The sequence below is a fragment of the Mobula birostris genome, chromosome 22 (assembly GCF_030028105.1).
Source record: "Mobula birostris isolate sMobBir1 chromosome 22, sMobBir1.hap1, whole genome shotgun sequence".
Lineage (NCBI taxonomy): Eukaryota > Metazoa > Chordata > Chondrichthyes > Myliobatiformes > Myliobatidae > Mobula > Mobula birostris.
In genome coordinates, this window is record NC_092391.1 from 4,088,839 (window position 1) to 4,115,422 (window position 26,584).

Genomic DNA, 26,584 nt, shown 5'->3' on the forward strand with positions numbered 1-26,584 from the left:
AACTTTGGTGAACCTCTCTGTATTAGGATCTTGCTCCTCTAACTTTGCCATCCCTGCTTCAATGAGACGAAAGGCTTCAGTTAACTCTTTCATCACAAACTTTTTCGGTTCCAGAGTTCCTTGGTCCCAGTCTTCTTCTTCCCCAAATGCTATCATCTGCTGCTCTAGTTCCATAATGTCTTTACTTAAGCCAGATACAAAGTTACACACTTCACACAGTGTTAACGGCAACATGATCTGACTTAAAATGGTGGACGGCGTTCTCCTTCCTCAAGCCAACGAACCGCTGAAGCCGCGTAATGTTTTCATGAATGTCACAACGTAGTGTGTGCGTTCGTTATTACGAACCATTGTATTTAACTCAAATTTTCAATATAGTAGGCTTTATGGTAGTCTGTCTGTAAGTCAGACGTTCGTAACCCGGGGACTGCCTGTACACAATGGATTGCAAACAGACTTGGAATTTCTTTTTTCATAAATGCCACTAAACCAGCATGGCTACCGGTCATATATGGTGCTCCATCTGTTGCACAAGAAATCATGTTTCTGATTTGAATACTTTTATTTTCAATATACATTTTGAACTAGTCTTAGATTGATTCTCCATTGATATTTGTTTCAACTTTTTACAAAGAGAATCTCTTCATAAACTTTTCTATTTTTGATAAACCCCGTACTTTGATTTTGATATGCCATCACCAATGCCTCGTTGTCTTGCACAGTTGATTCATCCAGTTGTATCCCAAATTCTTTTTTTTTTGTAGCTGGGTGCATAGTTGATACTCAGATGTCTTCACCCATTTCGTCAATACGATGAGCTACAGAGTTATTTCTCAGAGGAATTGATTTTAAAATGCTGGTATCCATTTTAAGAACAGTGGTGAGCACTTCTGATACAGCAGGCATTATTAATCTTTCACTCATTGTGTGAGATTTCCCACACTTTGCTATCATTTTGGAAATGTTATAAGAAGCATTGAGACCACTGTCAAGGTCATTTTTAGCTTTCTTGGCAAATGACTCGAGTGTGCAATGCTTTTCAAATGCTTCTTTCATCTTCTGGAACTGAGTAATACCATAAGTAGCCTTTTCAGTGTGTCTTTTACGGAAGTGTTCCTGCAATCTTGATGGTTTCATGGCTTCATTAGACAGTACAGTATTACAAATAAGACACATGGGGTGTCACTGACCTGACAGGAATGGAATAAAATCATACTCCGAGTATGTGACATTGTATTGATGCACTTTCTGTAGTTACTGTTTCTTAGCAGTTAGCATTCAAGGCTTCACTGCTTTATTTGATTAATAGAGGTCGTGCTGTATATATTTAGCCATTATGAACGGGACTAAGTTCGTTGTACATTGTCCCACAATTAATTTAGGGTTAAATTGGGAGTTGTTGGGTGGTATGGCTCGTTGGGCCTGAAGGGCCTATTCTGCACTGTGTCTCAAAGTAAATAAATGCGCAATTACTTTTGTCTGGTAAATTATCTGAGGATGCAACCATCTTGTGGATATTCTTTGAACTTGCACTTTATGGTACTAGTTTTGTCTACCATCATTGGTTTACTATGTGGCGTGTCATAGGACGTGGGTGATCATGGTCTTCCCATGTGTTCTGGGCAAATTTTTCTGCAGAAGTGGTTTGTCATTACCTTCTTCTGGGCTGTGTCTTTACAAGACAGGTGACCCCTCCCCCCCCCCCCCCCCCCCCCCCAGCCATTATCAAAACTCTTCAGAGAGTGTCTGCCTGGCATCTGTGGTCACATAACTAGGACTTGTGATATGCACCAGCTGCTCCCATGGCTTCACATAGCCCTGATCAGGTGCTACACTTTGCCCAAGGGTGACCTGCAGTGTAGTGGAGGGAAGGAGTGCCTTGCACCTCCTTTGGTAAAGATGTGTCTCCACCTGCCACCCAGGCCTACTATGTACTGGTTATCTATATACTACTGAAACTCTCATGCTCTGTCTGTCTGTTTGTGACCTCCAATTAGCGCAAACGGTGCATTACAGCGGCACTTATTTGACTAATTCGAATTAAAGTGCGCTAACTTACAGAATACAGGCAAAGTTCAGGGTTATATATTCATATAAAATTGCTCATTCCCCAAAAATCAACAGGCTGGCTTTCACCCAAGACCCGAAGAATTGGATGAGGCCAGGGCTGCACGACTCCAGGATCAAAGAGTCAGGACAAAAAAAGATGAGAGAAGAAGAGACAGAGGAGGGGAGGCATGCACGTCTCCAGGATCAGAGACAAACAACAAACAGCAGAAGAGATGAAGAGACAGGGGATGAAAGGGCTGCACGTCTCCAGAATGACAACAAGAGGCACAAGGGTGGCAGATAAACCAGAAATGATGCCATCAAAAGTGTCCTTCATTAAACGAGGAGCAGCTATATTTGTTTTGCTACGCGTCGTTCTTCTTTAATAAACTGAGGTTTTCGACTTCAGTTTCCAGAGCAAAGCGATACCAATAGCATTCAGGAAAAATTAATGTTCATTCTGGTCACATCAGACTGCACTACCCTTCTCTCAAAGGGTGCCCCGACGGGTCATCCCATTGTCTAGTTTAAAATACTCATATTTTGTTCTAAAACAATCTTTGAGAAAGAAAGCACAGAGTCGGTGAAAAAATAGTACATAAGGTTGATATTCAAAGTAGTGTATATCCCTAAAATAATAGAACACTATAGCACAGAAGCCATACCGTTGGCCCATCTAGTCCATGTCAAACTGCCTAGCCCTGTTGACCTGCAGCTGGACCATAACCTTTTTATGCACCTCCTGTCCGGGTATTTACCCAAACTTAAGTGTTGCAATCAAATCTGTATTGGCCACTTCTGGCAACTCATTGAATCCTCTCAGGTGAACTTTCACCATTAAGCCATAACCTCTAGTTCTAGTTTTGCCCAACCTCAATGGAAAATGCCCGCTTGCATTAAGCTTCTCTACCCCTCATAATTTTGTATGTACCCATCAAAACCCCCCCTTATTCTGCTACCCGATAGGGAATAAAGAGTGTTGGGGTGGAGTTGCGTCTCTACAAAAAGAGGTGTAAGGCACACCTTCCCTCCGCTGACAAATAATAGGGAATAAAGTCCTAATTAACTTATTCACCTTTCCTTATAACTCAAGTCCTGGCAATATCCTTGTAAATTCTCTTCTGAACTCTTTCAACTTTATTGCTGACTAGATAGTTGATCTTGATATTAACTAAATATTAAGATTATCACCTAATTATCTAATATACTGATTTTAGGTAATGTTAAATGCCATAATAATAACGATAATTGATATTGATACCTAACCCTTTCATGTTGTCATTCACATCCTGTGGAGAAGCTGGTATGATTTATTGTTACACCAGCTTTTTTACTGTATCTTAAACACAAAAAAAAGCTTTGGCAGTTTTATTACTTAAGCCACCATCTGGTGTTTATTCCTTTCCTTTGCGTTGTTGAGAAGGTGTAACACTATTAATCTGAAACATATTTCTCTTAATAACTTTGGAACTTGTCAGATTGGACAGGTGAAGGAGCAGAGATTCGACAGCCAGTGTGGTCTGAGAAGTATTGAATATGGAGAGCAAAATGGAAAAACCTAATAAGTTTCCCTGTCATTAGGTCACCTCTGTGAACTCTAAATGGCTGTCAGCTCGAGGGCTCAAACATTACTGTAGAGATTTAGTTGCCATCTGAAATCTGAGATGTATGTTACTAGAATGTTTATGCCAATCTGATCGTGGTAATGTATTCAGGGGTGATATTAGAATCAGAATCAGGTTTATTATCACCAGCATGTGTCGTGAAATTTGTTAACTTAGCAGCAACAGTTCAGTGCAATACAAAATATAGAAGAAGAAGAAGAAAAATAATAAAAGTAATAAATAAATTTACACTGTTACGTATATTGAATAGATTAAAATCGTACAAAAACAGAAATAACGTTTATTTAAAAAATGAGATAGTGTCCAAGGGTTCAATGTCTATTTAGGAATGGGATAGCAGAGGGGAAGAAGCTGTTCCTGAATCACTGTGTGTGTGCCTTCAGACTTCTGTATCTCCTACCTGATGGTAAAAGTGAGAAAAGGGCATGCCCTGGGTGCTGGAGGTCCTTAGTAATGGACGCTGCCTTTCTGAGACACCACTCCTTGAAGATGTCCTGGGTACTTCATAGGCTTGTACCCAACCCTCTGCAGCCATTTTTTGGTACTGTGTAGTAGCGCCCCCTCCGGTACCTCCGGTACCAGACAGTAATGCAACCTGTCAGAATGCTCTCCACGGCACAAATATAGAAGTTTTTGAGTGTAGTTGTTGACATACCAAATCTCTTTAAACTCCTAATGAAGTATAGACACTGTCTTGGCTTCTTTATAACTGCATCGATATGTTGGGACCAGGTTAGATCCTCAGAGATCTTGACACCCAGGAACTTGAAACTGCTCACTCTCTCCACTTCTGATCCCTCTATGAGGATTGGTGTGTGTTCATTTGTCTTACCGTTCCTGAAGTCCACAATAAGCTCTTTCGTCTTACTGATGTATGCTTATACTTCAGCATCCAGGTAAAAGAAATTGATAGAACATTGCATTTCTACTCATTTTATATCTCCACCTACCCTCTTAGTACATCTGTACTGCAAGTTCTTGCTTTACTTTGAGCAGAATTTAAATGTTGCAAATTAGGGTGCCACAGTAATGTGGCAGCTGTTGCAAAGCTATTACAGCTCGGGCATCAGAGTTCACTTCCGGTGACGTTTGTAAGAATTTTGCTCGTCCTTCCCGTGAGCACGTGGGTTTCCTCCGGGTGCTCCGGTTTCCTCCCACAGTCCAAAGACGTACCGGTTGGCAGGTTAATTGATCATTGTAAATTGTCCTGTGATTAGGCTCGGGTTAAATAGGTGGGTTACTGGGCTGTAAAAATGAAATATATTGTAAGAATTTGGAGAAAACTTATAAAAGTATTAAAATTATCAAGCACCAGGCCATACTGTGCCCTCGCTGCTGCCATCGGGCAGGTTATACAGGAGCCTTAGGCCCGCACCACCAGTTTCAGGAACCACTATCGCCCAACAATCATCAGGCTTTGAACCAGCATAGATAGTTTCATTCACCTGAACTCTGAACTGATTCCACAACCTGCCAACTCACTTTCAAGAACATTACAGGTCATATTCTCAGTATTATTTATCTTATTTGCACAATTTTCCTCTTCCACACATTGGAATCAGAATCAGGTTCAGCTTACAATTGACTTTATTTTCCATGTGCAGTTCAGTGATAAGGACAACATCACACACTACATATAGTTAAACACAATATAAATACAATAGATAATAAATACCAAAAATAAATGCATGTAATTAAAAATACAAGTACACATAATTTTACTGTCAAAGGCGCTGTGCATTTTATATGTTCAAAATTGAGTGTTGAGGAGGCGAATGGAGGAAGACACAAAGCTTCATCAGGCTCTTCTGGTGCTGATGGCCAGGGACTAGTGGCAGTGCCCAGATGGCTTGAGAGTGTAGTACGTGTGAAGTCCTCGACTATTTGTTGAGCCTTCTTTAATGTCTGTCTCTAATGGACTGCTGAATGATTCTTGTTCCTGGCCAATGATTTTACAACTTATGCTGACAGTTCTGTTGAGTGGGCTGTGATTGATGGTGCTCATTGTTCTGAACCATGCCGTGATGTTGTAGGTCAATATTGATTCAATGAAGCATTTATAAAATGTCTGGAGAATTGGTGGCTGGACCTGAAGTTTCCGCATCTTCCTAAGGAAAAATAGTTGTTGTTGGCACTTGGACAGTATCAACCCACCATTGGTCTTAAAGGTGATTTTGTTATCTATAGTTGTGTCAAGATATTTGTATTCTCCAACACTGACCTCTTATTTTCAGGGTTGGGACAGTGTACTGTTGTCTTCTAAAGTCCACTACCGTTTCCTTAGCATTTTATTGGGTTTCAGATTCAGTTAGTTGTTTGTGCACTATCCCACACATTTATTGATTTCCTCATTGATGCAGTCATCAGAGTTGGTAGTGTCAATGATAACTGTGTCATCTGAGTACTTGGTGTACTGCATGTCTGGGTGTGAGCTTCTGCAGTCGTCTGTGTACAATGTGAACAAGACTGGTGAGATAACCAAGCCCTGTGGTGCTCCAGTTGATATTTGTCTGTTGGTGTTCATATAAACATTGTACCTCACTTTTTGATGTCTGTCTATGAGGAAGGAGATGATGAGGAGTGAGGTGGGGGTTTACGTTCATTGCTGGAGTTTGTGTCCCATGGGATGGTGTTCCATGGTGCATTGGAGAAGTCCACAAACAGCATCCTAACAGATGGTCCGGGCCTCTCCAGATGTGTGTAGGTATGGCGCAGTAATGTTAGTACTGCATCATCCACACCTCGTTTCAGCCTGTAAACAAACTGGAGAGGGTCAGTCAGCCCACTTACCGTCACCTACAGCTGTGGTGGGAGGAGCCTTTCAAAGGACTTCACCACCAGCGATGTTAGAGCTACAGGATGGCAGTCATTATTGCAGGTGGGATTGCTCTTCTTGGCATTTGGGCATATGGTGGCAGTTTTCCAAATGTTTGGTATAAAATCTTCAGAGAGCAATGTTTGAAACCATCATTGGTTGTTCGTCTGTCTTTAGGTATAGTGTCGCATAAATTCTATTGCATTTTCTTATTTTCCTGTAAGAAAAATGAATCTCAAGGTAGCATATAATAATCAGGAATCGGACATCACAGAATCATTTTCATTTTATAATCCTGCATGAGCTCTCAGATCTCCCTCCACCAGTCTCTTAAACATAAACAATCTCCTACGGGTCATCTTTTGTGAACCCTAAGTTCCTAAAAGGTGGACTTCATTACCTAAAACTATAAGGGATGCAGACTCAGTTGGTGCCAGCTCAAAACCTTTTAACTAACATCTTTTTGTCTTTTTCATGTTTTTAAAAATTTTTTCTTTTATTTTCATCTTCATACTTTTATCCGATTGTAAAACACTTTGCACTACGTCATCTGCATGAGAAGTGCTCTATAAAGTTATTATTGTCACTTTGATAATAAATTTTCTTTGACTATTGGTCGGAGCCGTGAAGTTGGGGTTAAGTTGCTAAATGTAGATGAAATATCAGTTTTTATACTTTAAGATTTTGTAACAGGACTAGGTCAGATTCAGCTAGCATTGTTCCTCAGGAGGGTACAATCACTAAGGTGATTGATTTAGCATATGCGGCAGACTGCTGTTTTATTGCTGTGGGTGTTTTGAAGATTATTGTTTTGAAAGAAGCCTTGACTCTAATGGCAAAAATGTTTGAATAGTTGATGCTGTGCCAGGCGGAAAGCCAGAGGAAGAGGAAAGAGAAGAGAACTGGGGAGAAGGCTGCCGTGACTCACGTTCACATCAGTTGTCAGGAAGTGGAAGACGAACTTGCCTGGCAGTGAAGTGCGTGGCCACTGCTCTGTGGGCAGCTGGGAGCTCGTTAATCATGACTGCTGCCCACACTGCGAACCTTCAGTATATTTTACTAATGAACCAAATATTACACCCGGTCCAGAATCGCACCTTCGCATGGTTCCAATTTTATTGTCAGAATCTGGCAAGTTCTTGTGTAAAAGAAAGCAGTCAAAGTGATTGCCCTGAAGTTCACACACCTCACTGATAAGCAAACAGCTAAGTGGTTTTGTCGGCAACTGAAGTACGGTATTAACATCATTACAACAGTCTAGCTGTAACTTAAATACTTCCTCATCATCAACTTCAAAGTAAATAGACCCAGCATTTTAAAGTCTATTCAGATGAGTACCATTACTTAATGTTTTTATTTCTTTTCTTTTATAATTTATTTTCAGTATTTTTTTGCCACATGAACCATCCACATCAATTATTTTTACAAAATAATTTGCAATTTTCAATTACTGATCATCTAGAGAACTTTCACATTCTAATAGAATTTTTCTACGTCTCTGTCTGTACTAAAGCACTCATTTATCACACTTCCCTTCCGTGAACTCTGTCTGTACTTCTCACTGCCACAGTAAAATTGCCAGCATAATCACCCAGCCTGGACATTCTCTCTTTTTCCCTGTTTACCGAACAGAAGATATAAAGCATAAGAGCACATATCACTAGGCTCAAAGACAAGTTCTGCCCTGCTGTTATAAGATCAGTCCCCTAGCATGATAATAAACTCATAATCTATCTCGTTAATATCCTTGCTTATTGGTTACCTGCACTCCACTTTCGCTGTAGCTGTCACATTTTATCCTCCATCCTGTTATTGTTTTACCTTGTTCTACCTTAATGCACTATGTAACGAACAGTGTGCATGACAAGCTTTTCACCGTATCTCAGTACATGTTATAATAATAAACCATTTCCAATTCCATTCCAAGTTAAGAGGAACTATCAGTATCAGGTTTATTATCACCGGCACGTGACATGAAATGACAATATTCTAAAGTATTTCTAGGCTTCTTTCACGTGAAGTTAGCCCACACTAACTTTCCTTACCTCTACCACCCATCTACAATAGAGGCACCTGCATCATCATCTTAAGCCCATAACCCTACTGGAGCACAGGCCACTGACTGCAGCTCACCAGAGTCCTCTGTCTGGGCCAGTCTTTCAAGTTGTCCCCAGGAGTAGCCTCTCTTCAAAGTTTCTTCCTCTCCTAGGAATGAGGTCTTTAGAGTTTCTGTTGGCATTTCTGTAGCTATGGGGTTTTACAGGATGGGGTTGCTAGCCTCATTCCCAACCCTCCTTTGGCAGCGGCTGTCAAAGGCGGAGGTAGAAGCAGTTTACTTTGGCCAATTAACCTATTACACTGATGAAGGAATAAATGTGGGTGCAGATCTCAGGGGAATACTCCTGAACAAAGCAGGCTAAGAGATGACGTAATAAAGGTATATAAAATTGAGAGGCACAGACAGATAGAAAGCAAAAAGTATAGGCTTAAGGTGAAGCAGAGGACATTTAAAGGGGATCTGAGGGGTAAATTATTCATTCTGTTGGTCAGGGTCTGTTGTGTCCTAGCTGTTTGCATGATACACAAGCCAGAGCAGTACGATATGGAGAGCAGCTCCCCATCTCCACGCAGCTGAAGGATCCAAAGGAACGGCAGATACAGTTTGGCACCAGCAGCATCACAGGAGTTGCCAGTCAACATAGGACTGCTTTAGGGACTCCCGCTCCAGATTTTTCCTTGGATTTACTCCCAAAGCCTTTCCCGGGAGTAGGTTTAGCCGCAAGGCAGGGGAGGTTTGAGATCAGAGTTTTCCTTCACGTAGATGAGCTGCCATTGATCTGCCTGGAACTGTGTTGTATCTTTAAAAAGCTCACTAGTTTGGAATATACTAGTGCTTGAACCTCAGACTTACCTGGGCCTTTCTGTTCAGTGCCAAGCTGCAGAGTCAGGTCAGCGCTGAGGAGAGTAAAGCTTCTCGGAGTAGTGAGCTAAACACCAGTTCATCCTCTGCCTTCGGTCTCAACACCTTAATCTTCTTAGTCTGCTCAGCACTTAAATCATCCAAACTGTGATCTCATTCTAGACAATTCTATAATGCTCTTTGATATGGTGTTATCGATGATCAAAGGTATTCGGCGTATCTTTTCTTCAGACCCCCTCAATGTTGAGCTCAGTGACTTTAAGTTATACCAAGTATTTCTAAACAGCTGTTTCTATCTTGATAGCATCCTTTAATATAAACGCAAACTGACTTCAGAATTGTAATTGGAGAGTGGACTCTATACCGGCAATGTAGTGTAGTGGAGTACATTCAAATAGCTGTCAGTGAATGAAATGGACGTGGAGAAGTTGAGGGAGTTCCAGGGGACAGCCCCAATGGTTGTCTCACTGAAGTACATGAACTGCAATGCTAACAACACCTCAACTACATTTGGTCTTGGATACTCCACAGTAAATATTCTTCCTGCTTACTTTGGTCAGGTAATAGCAGATGCTCCTCACACTGCACTGCACTGACTTCTCTATTCTTTCATTGAGAGAGTTGGTTTTATTATTCTTCTGTTTTCCCAAATTCTTTATTTGTTCCTTATTTTTTCTTCCTCTTAGCCAGTCAAAGAAAAATAAAACAGAGAGACAGTCCCCTCAGCCCACGCAGTCCATGCCCAGCCATTTAATCTGCTTACTCCCATCAAACTGCACCCAGACCATAGCCCTCCATATCCCTCCCATCCATGTACAGATCCAAACGTACCTGAAACGTTGAAATTGAACTTGTATGCACCACTTGTGCTGGCAGCTTATTGCACACTCTAATGACCTGAGTGAAGAAGTTTCCTGTCATGTTCCCCTTAAGCTTTTCAGCTTTCACCCTTAACCCGTGAGCTCTGTGGTCAACATCCCAGTGAAATGTTTTAATTAAGGAGGTACACAGCAACGATCCAGGGAATGAAAAGGTTTAATGTATGAGGAGCACTTGATGGTTCTCAGCTTGTACTCGCTGAATGAGGGGGTTCACATTGAAACCTTTTGAATGTTGAAGGACCTAGTTAGAGTGGATATGGAGATTATATTTCCTATAGTGAGAGAATCTCGGATCAGAGGGCACAGCCTCATAATAGCGGGGCATCCATTTAGAACGGAGATGAGAAGGAATTTCTTTAGGTGGTGAATCTGTGGAATTCATTGCCACAGGCAGCTGTGAAGGCCAAGTCATTGGGTGTATTTAAGTCGAAGGTTGATAGGTTCTTTATTAGTCAGGGTGTCAAAGGTTACAGGAAGAAGGCAGGAGAATGGGTTTGAGAGGGATAATAAATCAGCCATGGTGAAATGGTGGAGCAGACGCGATGGGCTGAATGGTCTAATTCTACTCCTAGGTCTAATGGACTTATGTTAACAAGTCGTAGAAAGTTAGCATGTAATGGCTGAATAAACATTTCCCACAATAGCTTCTTACAAAAAGAATTTTATAAGTGCTTTTGAGACTTGGCAGAGAATGGGGTGGAAATGGTGTGTGTGATTGACTGACAGGCTGCATATGCATCTGTTGAATACATTGTTGTTGTTAGTGGCAGTGTCCTGGAACTGCAGATTGGTCTGGAAAACGAGTAGCAGGACCAAAAATGTTTGAACATTCTTTCATAAAGATATGGATACGGGGCTGGTTTATAAATGGTAATTATTTTGTTAGAGTCATAGAACACTACAGCATGGAAAGGTCCATTGGTTCATCTAATCTATGCCAAACTATTTACCTGCCTAGTTCCATCGGTATGCACCCGGACCATAGTCCTCCAACCCTTCCCATCCATGTACCTATCCAAATTTCTCTTCTACTTGAAATTGAACCCCAATCCACCACTTCTGCTGCCAGCTCATTCCACAGTTCCACCAACCTCTGGGTAAAGAAGTTCCTCCTCGTGTTCCCCTTAAATATTTCACCTTTCACCCTTAACCCATGACCTCAAGTTCATCCAACATCAGTGGAAAAAAACTTGCATTTACCCTTTCTGTACCCATCATAATTTTATATACCTATCAAATCTCCCCTCATTATCCTATGCTCCAGAGAATCAAGTCCTAACATATTCAACCTTTCCATGTAACTCAGGTGTTCAAGTCCTGGCAATATCCTTGTATATCTTCCGTACACTCTTTCAATCTTATTGACACATCTCCTGTAGGTGGGTGACCAGAATGGCTTACAATACTCTTAATTAGGCCTCACCAACATCTCTGGTCTCTGTTGGTCAAATTTTTAAATGACCAAAATCTTGTTTTCTTTGAACCCGTTCCCTTGGACTTTGCAAGGTCAAATGGTATTTGGAAGATTCACTGAGATTCTCCATGAAGTACCAATTTAACCTGTCATGTTTCATTTTGCAATGAGTACCATTTTAAAAATTGCCTCCCTCAGGCAGTTAATCTGATCAACCATTCTGGTTAGCTCCACCCCCCTCTATCTATTAACTTAGGCTACGTCCACACTAGACCGGGTAAATCCGTAACCAAAGCTTTTTCTCTTTGTTTTGACCCTCCATCCACACTGAAACGGCATTTTCCTGCCCCGAAAACGGAGCTTTTCTAAAACACTCTCCAGAGTTTTTAAATCTGAAAATGCTGGTTGGGCGTTGTAGTGTATATGTGGTAACTGGAGGTTTTAAAAAACCTGTCGTCCCTTTCATCGGTGAAGAGACTGGCTGTCGTCCCTTTCATCAGTGAAGAGACTGGCTGTAGGAAATGTTTCCAGGGTGACCCCTCTGTGGGAGTGGGGAAGATGTTGGGGCCACCCGGGGGTCTGTGTGTCCATATGTGTAGCTATTTTGTGGCTGTGAGGCTGGTATTGTGGCGGTGAAAAGTGCTGGGTGGGAGCCATTATATTCCTCATCATTGCAAATCCCTCTGCAACAGAGTTAGTCAGTTTTTCAATGTTCGTCATTAGCCGGCTCATACTGTCCGTGAACTCCCTGTCGGTTGCCTCCATACGCTCCAGTATTTGTTTTTTCAGTTTTAAGTCCTCCTGCGCAAGAGCCAGCAGCAGTCCGTCGTTTGGCAATTTCCTTTTAAGTTTTTCTAGTCTGTAACTGGACAAACGTGCACCGAGTATACTGTTTCCTCTTCGCTTGTTTTCTGTAGATGTGTCCTGCGCATGCCCAGTAGGAGGAGATTCGCCCAAATACCCGTTTTAATGGGGATGGAGCTATTTTCAAAAACGCCTGGTGTGGACGCCTATTGTTTTTACGCAAAACCGGCGTTTTCAAAATTAGTCGGTCTAGTGTGGACATAGCCTTAGTCACTGCACTGTGAACACTTCAAACCACACTTATAATGCAGCTTACATTGTAAATACAGTACATGCCTGTATTTTTATTTTTTTATTCCATATCCATGCTTTAACTTCTCACTTTAACTTTTCTATAATTCTTTATCATTGTTGAATGCTGATGGTTCTTGTTGCATAGTGCACCCTGACCAACATATCACAGCAAATTCCCAATACATATAATTGTATGTGGTGAATAAAGTTGATCTTTGATTCAAAAATGTTTAATGTGTAAAAGAGAATGAAATAATTGTTACTCCGGATCCGATGCAGCACGAATAAAAACTCAATTAGATAAAGAACACAATAAATATAAATACATAGGATAGTTTCTATAAATAGTTTGATTGTATGTCCATAAAGTGACACTAGGCACATGAGTGTCTGTACATAAGGTGACTGACAGGAAATGATACAGTAGTGGTGATTGGGAGTGTGGAGGGATAGGTAAGTGGGTGGAGGTGTTGATCAGTCTTACTGCCTGGGGAAAGTAACTGTTTTTGACTCTGGTGGTCCTGGCCTGTGTAGACACGTGGCCAAGTGGTTAAGGCGTTCGACTAGCGATCTGAAGGTCGTGAGTTCGAGCCCTAGCCGAGGCAGCGTGTTGTGTCCTTGAGCAAAGCACTTAATTACATAGTGCTCTGCGATGACACTGGTGCAAGGCTGTATGGGTCCTTCCCTTGGACAACATCGGTGTCGTGGAGAGGGGAGACTTGCAGCATGGGCAACTGCCAGTCTTCCATACAACCTTGCCCAGGCCTGCGCCCTGGAGAGTGAAGACTTTCCAGGCGCAGATCCATGGTCTCGCAAGACTAATGGATGCCTTTAAGGTCCTGGACTGGATGCGCTGTAGCTTCCTTCCTCCCTGATGGAAGAGGGACAAACAATCCATGAACAGGGTGGATGGGATCCTTCATGATGTTACTGGCTCTTTTCCGACACCTTTCTCTGTTTATGTCCTTGATGATGGGTCATCTGGTAAAACATTTAGGACAGCCCATAAAGTAATATTCAACCCTATCAAGTATACCAGCGGATGCCATGATTTATGATTTGCAATAACTAGTAATCTGTTGTATGTTAACCTCAAAATACTTTGCATCACAATTTAATTCTCTGACAATTGTTTTTCTGGTTCAAACAGATTCAGTACATGTACACATGGTCACATTCTGTCATAGATATCACACCAGAGGTTCTTAGTTTACTAAATTTCAATGTGGATTTAAGTGCTTCCTCTCCATAGATGCTGCCTGGCCTGCTGAGTTCCCCCAGCACTTTGTGTATGTTGCTTGGATTTCCAGCATCGGCAGATTTTCTCATCTTAATGATAACGTAGTGGTGGTTGGTGGTGTGTTAGGGTGGGTTAGTGGGGGGAGGTGTTGATCAGCCTGATGACTTTGGGGAAAGTAACTGTTTTAGAGTCTGATGGTCCTGGTGTGGATGCTGTGCTTCCTTTTTCCTGGTGGGGGTGGGACAAACAGTCCTTGAGCAGGGTGGGTGACCCCTTCTTGATTCCACCTACTTGACTGAAAATTGAAGAGTGGATTGATTCTCAGTAGGTCTATGCAGCTAGTTTGGACCAAGTACAATAAATTTTCTTGATGTCATAACCCATAACAGAAGCAACATTAACAAGGTGAACAGAATACAGTCTTAAACTGAAATGCGTTAAATCCCACACTTTAACTAAAAATATGCAGAATGTTTATGAGTGAAAGTGCTTCTCCTTTTGTTTTAGAAAGATCAGCAGGCCTGTTTGTAAGGGTACATGTCAATCACTTTACTGCTAACTTGCTAAGAAGAAATTTAATTTATTTCCAGGTCTAAAAAATTATTTACTTCCCTGCTTCTCCACTTTTTGTGCACTTTGCCTTTCATAACCCTTAAAAATGTAGCATGGTCTTCAATACTTACATTAGCTCTCCTGACATTAACCACTCCCCATGCTGACATGTCTGGAGAAAAGTTCATTTCAAAATTGCCTGAATCAAGCATTTATTCTTGTTTATATTTATGTTACTTAGAGATACAGAATGGAACAGACCTTTCCAGCCCACTGGGTCATGCTGCCCAACAACCCACCTGTTCAACCCTAGCCTAATCACAAGACAATTTATAATGACCAATTAACCTACCGACCAGCATGTCTTTGGACTGTGGGAGGAAACCGACTGGTCATGGGGAGGATGTACAAGCTCCTTCCGGGGAACGCCGGAATTGAGCTCCAAACATTAGCATCCCAAGTTGTACTAGCCTCACGTTATCTGCTGCACTATCATGGCATACTATATATCCAACATAATGCTGGTGCCTCACTGGTAACAGTGAAGATTCCTGTAAATTAGTGTGACCTGAACCTAGTACAGGTCCGCAATCCCTTATGCGAAATCTTTGGGGCCAGCTGCATTTTGGAATTCAGAATTTTTCGGATTTCAGACCCCCCCCCCCCCCCCACCCCAATACCAAAAAACACGTATGCTCGTCCCTTATTTAACCTGTCTCAGTGCGGTGGACTTTAGGTCCTGGCGGCGGACTTTAGGTCCTGGCGGCGCACCAAACCTATGCACATCCTCCCATATAATTTAAATCACCTCTAGATTATTTATAATACCTAATACAATGTAAATGCAATGTAAATAGTTGTTATACTGTATTGTTTAGGGAAGAAAGACAAGAAAAAATTTTATTTCCAACAAAAACATTCAATAAAACATTAAAATATACAGCTTCAAACGAACCCGATCAAACTCATGGTAAATGACTTATTGGAATAAATGTAGAACGTCACTGTTACTCACTATAAAACTTCAGTAACTTGTCTTTCTGTTTATTTAAGTCATATACAGTGGTAGTTCCGACACTATTTGCTTCAGTAAGAAGCCGCACAGACACACCATGATCAAGCTTCTGCAATAACTCCACTTTCTGCGTTATTGATAATGATAGATGCTTCCTTCTCTTTTTCTCATTGTTACCCATAGGGGTATCTGCATCTCTTTTTGACATTTTCACAGTGAAATTAAACACAAAGTCAACAGTGAACACAAAATATCAGCAAACAGCAAATGCACGTGTAGCCAGTACGAGCGCTGAGCCACAACTGACGTCTGGCGGCCTCTGCTAGTGCTGCCACATCACACCTGAATGACGTCAGCTGTTGGCGAAAAAAACTTTGGTTTTTGGAGCTTTCTGGATTTCAGAATTTGGGATAAAGGAATGTTCACCTGTACTGTGTTCTCAGGATAGATCCCTAATAAAGCCTTTGGCAAAAATAGAAAATCACCTCCTTGAATTTGCAATTCAGACCAGTCCGTGTGAGCAACATGAGCAGGTGGTTTAGAACATGTGTGATCTGTCATTCAGTAAAATTATGTCTAATCTCAGAATCAAAATCAGGTTTATTAGCACTGAAATATGTTGTGAAATTTATTGTTTTGCAGCAGCTGTACAGTGCAATATATAATAACTAAATTAAAATAAGATATACATGACAAATAAAGTAGTGCAAAAAGACGGAAAAATCTTACCTTTGTGTCAGTTTCATGTAGTTTGTAAGATTCTTACTCCGATTTATTTATCGCATGTACATCAAAGCATACAGTGAAATGTGCTGTTTGTGTTAACAACCAACCAACACACCCAGGGATGTGCTGGGGTCAGCCAGGGATGTGCTGGGGTCAGCCTGCAAGTGTCACCACACATTTTCACACCAAAATAACATGCCCGCACGACACGAGCAGCAGCAGCAATAACAACAGGATATTACAAGACAACAGTAAAACAGGTAGCTTCGACATTTCAGGCCTAGACCCTTCATCAGGACCTGAAATGTTGACTGTTTGGTCTTTTCCATAGATGCCGCCTGGCCTGCTGAGTTCCTCCAGCATTCTGTGTGTTGCTTGGACTTCCTGCATCTGCAGGTTTTCTTGTGTTTGTGACAAAACAAGCCATTTTTCAACACAGGCCTCCAAACACAGGACAAACCACCCCTGTGCCTCCAGTCTGTGGCCCCAGATTCTCAAACTCTTAGGCTACGTCCACACTAGACCGGATAATTTTGAAACCACCGGTTTCGCGTAAAAACAATAGGCATCCTCACCAAGCGTTTTTGAAAATACCTCCGTTCACATTAAAACGGGCGAATCTCCTCCTACTGGGCATGTGCAGGACACATCTACAGAAAACAAGCAACATGTTTGGTGTCGAATCTCACTGTGAAAGTGCGCGTTTGTCCAGTTACAGACTAGAAAAACTTAAAAGGAATTTGCCAAACAACGGACAGCTGTTGGCTCTCGCGCAGGAGGACTTAAAACTAAAATAAAACAAATACTGGAGCGTATGGAGGCAACCGTCAGGGAGTTCACGGACAGTATGACCCGGCTGACGACAAACATTGAAAAACTGACTAACTCTGTTGCATTAATAAAACACCTTGTTAAATGTATAAAACTTGTCTGCATCAGTGTTATCTTGTATTTCCATACAATGTTACATTACGCTGTTACACATCTATCGTCAGAGAAGTACTTGCATATGTAGGTAAACCACCTTCATACAAGCAAGGACAGAAAACAGGGCAAAGTGAGGATACTTATTTATTCAGTTAGCTATGGGTCAAAGTATTCGGTGACTACATTTCTAACTCTTCTGGCTTCAGTCTCGTTGCCATCTGTTCTGAAATTGTTAGGTTATGTGGGGGGTTGCGTTCAAGAAAACAATGAAATGCCGCACTGCCGCCATCTGTTCCAGGATGTCATGACAGCGTTTTTAAAAATATCCGGTTACCCCGTCCGCATTACTCTGCCCAACCTGCGTTTTCAAATTTGCACACTCTGGAAGGCATTTAAGAAAAGCTCCGTTTTCACGGGAGGAAGGCGCCGTTTCAGTGTGGTCGGAGGGTCAGAATGAAGAGAAAAGGCTGCAGTTACGGATTTATCCGGTCTAGTGTGGATGTAGCCTTAGACAACAGGCCTTCAATCCCCAGTCACCGACACAGAGTTGCCCTCTACCTCCAGATCCACCAGCTCCTGACTTTTACCTACTGGGTTTTCTACCAATAGACTCACCAAGTTCTGGACTTCAACCTTCAACTTTGCCTTCTAGACTTGGGCTGAATGCTCATTTGTCCAAACTCTTATCAGTTTTGAATACAATCAGCATCTGATCTTCCACAGCCCTCTGAGAAGAGAATTCCAAAAAGGCAAAATAAAATCCCCCACCCATAAGACCAAAATATGTAGTAGGAGCAGAATCAGGCCATTCCTTTATTGTCCCTTTCAACCCCATTCTCCTGCCTTCTTCCTGTAACCTTTGACAACCTGACTAATCAAGAACCTATCAACCTCTGCTTTAAATATACCCAACAACTGAGCCTCAACATCCGTCTGTGACAATGAATTCCACAGATTCACCACTCTCTGGCTAAAGAAATTCCTGCTTATTTCTGTTCTAAATGGACATCCCTTTATTCTGAGGCTGTAGCCTCTGGCCCTAGACTTCCCCACAATAGGGAAACATCCTCCCCATATCCACTCTATCTGGGCCTTTTAGTATTTGAGAGGTTTCAATGAGATCCACCCGCCATCCCCCCACTCATTCTTCTAAACTCCAATGAAGACAAGCCCAGAGCCATCAAGCACTCATATATTAATGCTTTGATTCCCAGGATAATTCTCATGAACCTCCTCAGGACTCTCTCCAATGCCAGCACATCTTTGATATGGGGACCAAAATTGGTCACGATTCTCCAAGTGCAGTCTAACTAGTGCCTCTCATTCCTGAATGGTTGAGCTCTTAATTTTGACATTCTGGTCCCCCAGCTGTGGGAGGCAACATCCCTACACTGATTGTGTCAAACCAAAAGATTTCTGTGAGATACCGTGAAACTTCACTAAAAACTGTGTGGAGGTGCAGGTTTCCTCTGTAATGGAGTTATTCCTTTTCAAGCCAATGATGTATTAATGAACATTCCCGGTCTTTACAGGTATAATCTTCTAAAGCTGCTGCAGAAGTTTGGAAAAGTGAAGCAGTTTGACTTCCTGTTCCATAAATCGGGTCCACTTGAGGGGCAACCTCGAGGTTACTGCTTCGTGAATTTTGAGACTAAAGAGGTGGGTATTAGAATGTATAATTGTTATTTCTCTTGTAGATTAACTTTCTAATGCTTGTTTATATTTTAATATAATTACCTGTATATATGTAATTGTTCAGAGTGTTTTGTAGTGGATACAGTTGCGGATACCATATTACTTGAATAGGGTCTTTCATAGTTTATATTGTTTGGAAGTGTGAAACTTTGTAATACTATTTGTAGTTCATTTTTCAAGTTCTTTGCACTCGGAATTAAAGTCGTATTGGTATTACTATTATTCCTGGATTTGAAACTTGGCTGTACTGATAGTTAAAGTTTTTCTGAAAACATCCAAGCATTGCTTCCATTAAGTTTAACAAGGGATCGAATGGCAGAGGGGAAGAAGCTGTTCCTGAATTGCTGAGTGTGTGTCTTCACACTTCTGTAACTTCCTCCTGATGGTAGCAATGAGAACAAGGCATGACCTGGGTGATGGGGACCCTTAATGGGAGACTCTGCCTTTCTGAGACACACTCCTTGAAGATGCCCTGGGTACTACCGAGGCTAGTGCCCATGATAGAGCTGACTAAGTTTACAACTCTCTGCAGATTATTTTGATCTTGTGCAGAGGCCCCATCCATAGCAGCTGGTGATGCAGCCGAATTAAATATAACCACTGTCTTGTTGACTGGACAAGCCACAAATGTCACCACCCTTCCAGTGTCAACAAGCATACCCACAACTTACTAACCCTAATTTATATGTCTTTGGAATGTGGGAGGAAACCCACATGGTCACAGGGAGAATGTACAAACTCCTTACAGACAGCGGTGAGAATGGAACCCCCATCTTACAGCTGGTGCTATAAAGCAATTGTACTAACCGTTACATGCTCATGCCATCCCACCTTTTCAGATATCCTGTTCTATGTGAATATTCAATTGGTTCATTGCTCTTAGAGTGTGATGTAATTGCGCTTCAGTTCAGCGTGTTCTTAAATTTTATTTTGGAGCAAATAATTCTCAAGCATTTATTATTCACGTTTATTTCTGTGTAACTTACCGTCCTGTGTCACCTTGGTCACACGCTGAATTGTAATTTGTAAATGTCTCGCAGTACTGCAAGAATTTGCCTGCAACAACTTTGTTAGTTTATTTGGAAAATATTAAAGGCTTAAAGCATAATTATCTAGATCATATATTATACATTGTGGCCCTAACACTCAACTGTAATGAAAAGGCTGTGAAGCACCGGAGATAAGCAGCAAAGTTTGTTACTTTCAGAAGGACCAAAAGGGTGACCTGTATTGATATCTCTGAATGCTGAATGGAATTAACTTTATTTCTTACATCCTTCATATACATAAGGAGTAAAAATCTTTATGTTACATCTCCATCTAAATGTGCAATGTATAGAAATTTATAATAAATAGAACAGTCAAGGTAATATAGAGTACACTCAAATCAGTCTGATGGCCTGGTGGAAGAAGCTGTCCCGGAGCCTGTTGGTCCTGGCTTTTATGCTATAGTACTGCTTCCCAGATGGTAGCAGCTGATTGTGGTTGGGATGGTTTGGGTCCCCAATGATCCTATGGGCCCTTTTTACACACCTGTCCTTGTAAGTGTCCTGAATCATGGGAATTCACAACTACAGATGTGCTGGGCATTCCACACCACTCTCTGCAGAGTCCTCCGATTGAGGGAAATCAATTCCCATACCAGGCAGTGATGCAGCCAGTCAGGATGCTCTCAATTGTGCCCCTGTAGAAAGTTCTTAGGATTTGGTGGCCCATACCAAACTTCTTCAATCATCTGAGGTGAAAGAGACGCTATTGTGCCTTTTTCACCACGCAGGTGGCGCGGACAAACCATATGAGGTCCTCAGTGATGTGGATGCCAAGGAACTTGAAGCTGTTTACCCTCTCAACCCCAGATCCATTGATGCCAATAGGGGTTAGCCCGTCTGCATTCCTCCTGTAATCCACAACCAGATCCTTTGTGCGACATTGATGGAGAGGTTTTCTTGACACCATTGTGTCAGAGGGATGACTTCTTCACTGTAGGCCACCTCGTTATTGTTTGAGATCAGACCAGTCAATGTAGTGTCATCGGCGAATTTAATTAGCAGATTGGAGCTGTGGGTGGCAATACAGTCATGAGTATACAGATCCTGATGAAGAGTCTCGACCCAAAACATCAACTCTTTTTCTCGTTTCAATAGATGCTGAGTTCCTCCATTATTTTGTGTGTGTTGGTCTTAACGTCTATGTATAATCTTTGCTACAATAGCATTTCAGTGCCATCAACAAGAGAGAAGTTAATAATATATGTGATCTTACTAATTAATTGCTTACTTTAGATTAACAAAAATGCCTTGGGAGGCTAGAAGGACATTAATACCTACTTATTGACAAACACCTCTATTACTATCTTCTACATTTTAATTTCTAAAAATGTTATCTTTTAAATTTGCCGCTATAAATACCTTTCCCTTCTTGATTAGGGACTCCTTTAATGCTTACAAACATTCCTTTAATGGTTAATGTTTCTTACTTGAGAAGATGCAATGTTTGTGGGATTTTAAAATACACTCAGTTAGTTTCCTGTTGTTTCCTTTCAAGTTTTGCAAGTAGAGTGACTAGTGAAATTAACATTTTGATATTCCTTGTATAAAATGTTAAACCTGGTATAACACACAATTGAATGCATGCATGTTTGAAAGTGAGGGTAAGTCCTGTTATTTTCAGTACCTTCAGGGACTTTTAAAAATATTTACACAGACCTGTACCCTAATTTTCACAACCCACTTGTGTATAACTTAGAAAACTAAACTATTGGCCGGGAGCAGAGTTTCAAATATTGGAGCATGGTAGCACCAAAGGAAAATAAAGTCCAGGTGACCTTTGCCAAGAACATGAGGCGCGACTCCCAAGCCATTCTGTTTACCAGTCAACTATACAGCCCTTAATAATCGATGACCTGAGGTGCCCTCCCTCAGCTGTTTTTTTTCTCTATTGACTTCACTTCCTCTCACATGCTAATAAGGTGCATTTAGCATTTTCCTGCCAAGAAAAGGAGCCCTCAAAATCAAAACCAGCCTTGGCTGTGAAGGACAGCCAGCCCTTGAATGTTGATTTATGTTGCCATACTGTTTAAATGAATCTTGTTAGCTGTGTTGTGCTAACATACTCTCCGGACCTGTTTCTTGGCAAGATTGGGCACAAAGCCTGCTGTGTTTAAAATCATCACCTGACCGCAGACATGAGATTTATGATTGTTACAGAGTGGATCACAGCATTCTGTGAGGAGAAGTAACTTGACCTTAAACTGTCACAGGCAAACAACTAACTGTTGCTGTTCTTTTTCTTGGCATCTCTTGAGATCCACCAATCATTTTGAGCTTAGACTGCCTATCCCTAGCTTTGTCCACCCTCCTTGTTTGACGCTTCGCACTATTTGACTAATTTATCTGCTTTTTTCTGCCTGTTTATAACTAACTTTTATATGTAAACATTCTCCATAACACCCTCCCCTCCCCCATAACTATGTATCTCTGTAGAAATAAAATGTATTAATGAGTCCGCCTACCTTTTCACATCTCAGTTATAGATACAGTCAACAAAGATTCTGTCACCAACCTTCAAAGTAAATTTATTACCAAACTACACGTATGTCACCATATACAACCCCACGATTAATTTTCTTGCGGGCATTCACAGTAAAAAAAACACAATCGAGTTAGTAAAAGATCACACACAAGATGGACAACCAACCAATGTACAAAAGACAACAAACTGCAAATACAAAAAGAAAATAATAATAAATAAATAAATAAGCAATAAATATTGTGAACATGAGATGAAGAGTCCTTGTGGGAATCGTTCAGTGTTGGGGAGAGTGAAGTTATGACTGATAGTTAAGGGGGAATAACCATTCCTGAACCTGATGCTGTGAGTCCTGAGGCTCCTGTACTTTCTTCCTGATGGCAACAGTGAGAAGAGAGCATGGCCTGGATGGTGTTGGTCCTTGATAATGGATGCTGCTTTCCAGTGACAGCACTCCATGTAGATATGCTCAATAGTTGGGAAGGCTTTATCCATGATGTACTAGGCCACATCCATTTATTTTTGTAAGCTTTTCTGTTCAAGGACATTGGTCTTTCCATACTGTGATGCAACCAGACAGTATACTTACCATCACATGTCTATAGAAATTTGTCAAAGGTTTAGATGAGCTTCCAAATCTTTGCAATCTTTTCCTTTAGAACCCCACAGTTTTGTAATAGTTGGGATCATCTATACCCTTACAATCCTTTCCGACCAGTGAAATGATGTATTTTGTGGTACTTTTGAATTACGATTGTTAGAAATGGTGTGTGTGCGAGCATCCTACAATACCCTGCCTGAGTGGAGCAATACCTTTTGTTTAAAATCCATTTTTGCGATTACCTAAATTTTCTTTGTAACTGATAGAACTTTAGTCACCTATAGGTACAATCCAATGCTATTTATAGTAAAACTGATCATCTCCGTTTAGCAATGATTGGATTGACTAAGGAAGCCTATACAGTAATCTTCTGTTTCATAATGGCTCTAAATCAGTAATGAATGAATAGTTCACCAGCAATCACCGTAAGATTAACTTCCAGCTTTACCTCTTTTATTGAAGACGAGCACAATCTGACGTTCCTAATTATTTAAGAAAATTGTAATAAGCCTGACTGGCATCTTCCCCTTTCTTCCCAGTCCTGATGAAGGGTCTCAGTCTGAAACATTGGCTGTTTATTCATTTCCATTGATGCTGTCTGACCTGCTGAGTTCCTCCAGCATCTTGTGTGTGATACTCTGGATTTCCAGCATTTACAGTACCTTTTGTGTTTACAATCAATCTTTGCCATTTCTTAGAAGATCCTCCTTCTGTTGACTAACATAAGCCAGTAAAACCCCAGTGGTTTAGATGCCCTTTGGGTAACTTCCTTGTCAATCTTGTTTTAAATAATTGCTGAGATGATTGTGCATCTCTTCTGACCTGATATTTAGCTTTTTATGCCTGCTATACCCTTTCTGTTGATTAACTTTTGGCTTTCATACAGGAATATTCCTACCTGACCTTCCACTTAATGCTACACAGCATTTGTATCTGTTTTAAGAGGCAAATTGGTGGATTACTGGTTGCTGGCCTTGTGATTTATTTTTTGACCATATAAATCAGGGTTTCCCCACCTAGACCCCTCAGTTGATGGTAGGGGTCCAAGGCCATTAAAAAGAAGGGCTGGAAACCCCTGATATAAATCCTGAAAGCTGTCCCTTTTGGTTTAGTTTTTTAGTTTCACAGTGTTCTGGCTGCAGCTTCTACTTACAACAGGGTGAGATGTTGGCTATTTGGTGACACACAGATAATTCATAGTTTGAATTAGCAGTTGTGCTGACGGCTGAAGGAAGTGTCCTTTCACAATTCCTTTACTTTCAGCAGTAACACTGACAAAAGTGCCATTTGAAAGAAGGCACAATAGCATCTCTACTTTCTCATAGGTTTGTGTAGATTCAGTACGTCATCAAAAACATTGACAAATTTTTGTAAATGCACAGTGGACAATACCCTGACTGGTTGCGTCACAGCCTGGTATGGAAACACCAATGCCCAGAAATGGGAAAAGTCTACAGAAAGTGGTGGATACGGCGCAGTGCATCACAGGTAAAGCCCTCCCCATCGTTGAGCACATCTACACAAAGCTCTGCCACAAGAAAGCTGCATTCATCATCAAGGAACACACATCTAGGGCATGCTCTCTTCAAGCAGGAGGTTCGTTCATTTTGTGTTGTGTCTTATGACATAGGTGATTGTGGTCTTTTTAATGGCCATGATTATTCTTGGCAGATTTTTCTATAGAAGTAGTTTGCTATTGCCACCTTCTGGGCAGTGTCTTTACAAGATGGATGACCCCAGCTATTATTAATCCTCTTCAGAGATTGTCTGCCTGGCATCAGTGGTTGACCTCTGATGTGCACCAGCTGCTCGTACGACCATCCACCACTTGCTTTCGTGGCTTCAGGTGACCCTGATCAGGGCGATAAACAGGTGCTACGCCTTGCTCAAGGGTGACCTGCAGGCTAGTGGAGAGTGGTAGGTAGCCATCAATCCCAGGGGTCATCGGTTTGCACCTCTGGTGGACTGTGACCTCTCCAGGCACAATCCTGGGTGGGAAGGTTTGGAGAACCGACTGTTGCTCATACAACGGGTTCCCCCTCTCCATGTCACTGACGTAGTCCAAGGGAAGAGCAAGCGCCTTACAGCTTGGCACCAGTGTCATCACAGAGGATGCCAGAGGGAAGTTATAAACAACATCAAACTGCCTTAGGGACCCCGGCTCTGGATTTCTTCCTCAGGATTTACTCCTGAAGCCTTTCCATGGGTGGGTATGGCCGCAAGGCAGTGGAGCTTTAAAATCAGAGTTTCCCTTCTAGGCGGGCTGCCATACAAGGCTGATGAGTTCCACCTGCCCGAAGCAACTGGTTTTGAGGTGCCAATGGTACGTCTTTGCCCCTTCTTTTGTCAGTAGAAACAGCTCCGTCCGGCCAAGTAGATAAGCCGTACGTGAAGGCCAAGAGTTGGACTTGGTTGTCAGAGGCTGGTGGAGAGACACACACCATTTGGAGCACTTCATAGGTAGTGGGAGCTTATCCCCACTACCACCCCCAGCTATGACAACCTTAGGAACCTAGTGGAGGGAAGGAGTGCCTTATAGCTGCTTTGTTTGAGAAGCATCTCCTCCCTGCTGTGCTTGGGCAGGAGGTGCAGCTTAGCCTAAGTCCCACACTACCAGGTTCAGGAACAGTTATTGCCCTAGAGCTATCAGGCTCCTGAACTGGCATGGATAGCTTCACTCACCTCAATTCTGAACTGAATCCATTACCAACAGACTCACTTCCAAGGACTCTACACTTCATGTTCTGAATATTATTTATTTTTTGTTTGCATAACATGTCTTCACAGATTGGTTGTTTGTCGGTCTTTATGTTTAGTTTTTCATATTTTCTATTGTAAATGCCTGCAAGAAAATGAATCTTAGTGTAGTATATGGTTTGTTGTTTCGTATGGCAGATGTTTTTCTCTTCACACTTCCAATTGTTTTTTGTCAAGCCACTCCTCCAACTCGTGGCCACATTGCTGGACCGTGGCAAATCTGTCTGGGATCTTGGTGAGAGGGCATGTTTAGACCAGTTGGAGTACATACTGGGCTGGGGCACCACAGGGACAAGCTGGGATTTGTTGGTGCCCCATCAGTGTAGTGTTTGCGCTTGGCATGTCCACTTCTGAATCTTTTTGCAGCTGTCCAGTTTTTTCTGGTAGCTGTAGTAAAGTCCAGGAGGGGCGAGTTAGTGTTGTCGCTCAGGTCATCGCTTAGGGGGCCATGTTGGCATGCTGGTACTGGTGCCATTCATTGTGTTTGTCACAGGGGTTGAGGCTTTTCCAGTTGCAGAAAGGCTTTTGTGATTTGAGTCGGGAAGTTGGAGGAGCATTACCAATGATTTTAAGAACTGAATATTGTTGGTCATATTTTAGATATGCTTATAGAATTTCGCTGAAGCTGCTTTTCTACAAATCTCCGGGAGTGCTGCTCCGCTCATTGTTGGGAGCCATTGAATAGATGAGGATTTTAGGGCTCCTGAGATTATTTTCATAGAAGTATGGAGCTGTGTAATG

The 26,584-nt window shown here is 41.7% G+C and overlaps 1 protein-coding gene across 4 annotated transcripts in view; it reads left to right on the forward strand.

Moving 5' to 3' along the window:
• rbm18 (RNA binding motif protein 18) overlaps nt 1-26,584 on the forward strand; it is a 72,231-nt gene that overhangs the window by 11,468 nt on the left and 34,179 nt on the right. For all 4 annotated transcript variants that reach the window (XM_072239925.1, XM_072239926.1, XM_072239927.1 and 1 more), the window contains exon 3: nt 18,795-18,921. In XM_072239925.1, the coding sequence (XP_072096026.1) occupies nt 18,795-18,921 (127 nt within the window). The remainder of the gene's footprint in view (nt 1-18,794; nt 18,922-26,584) is intronic.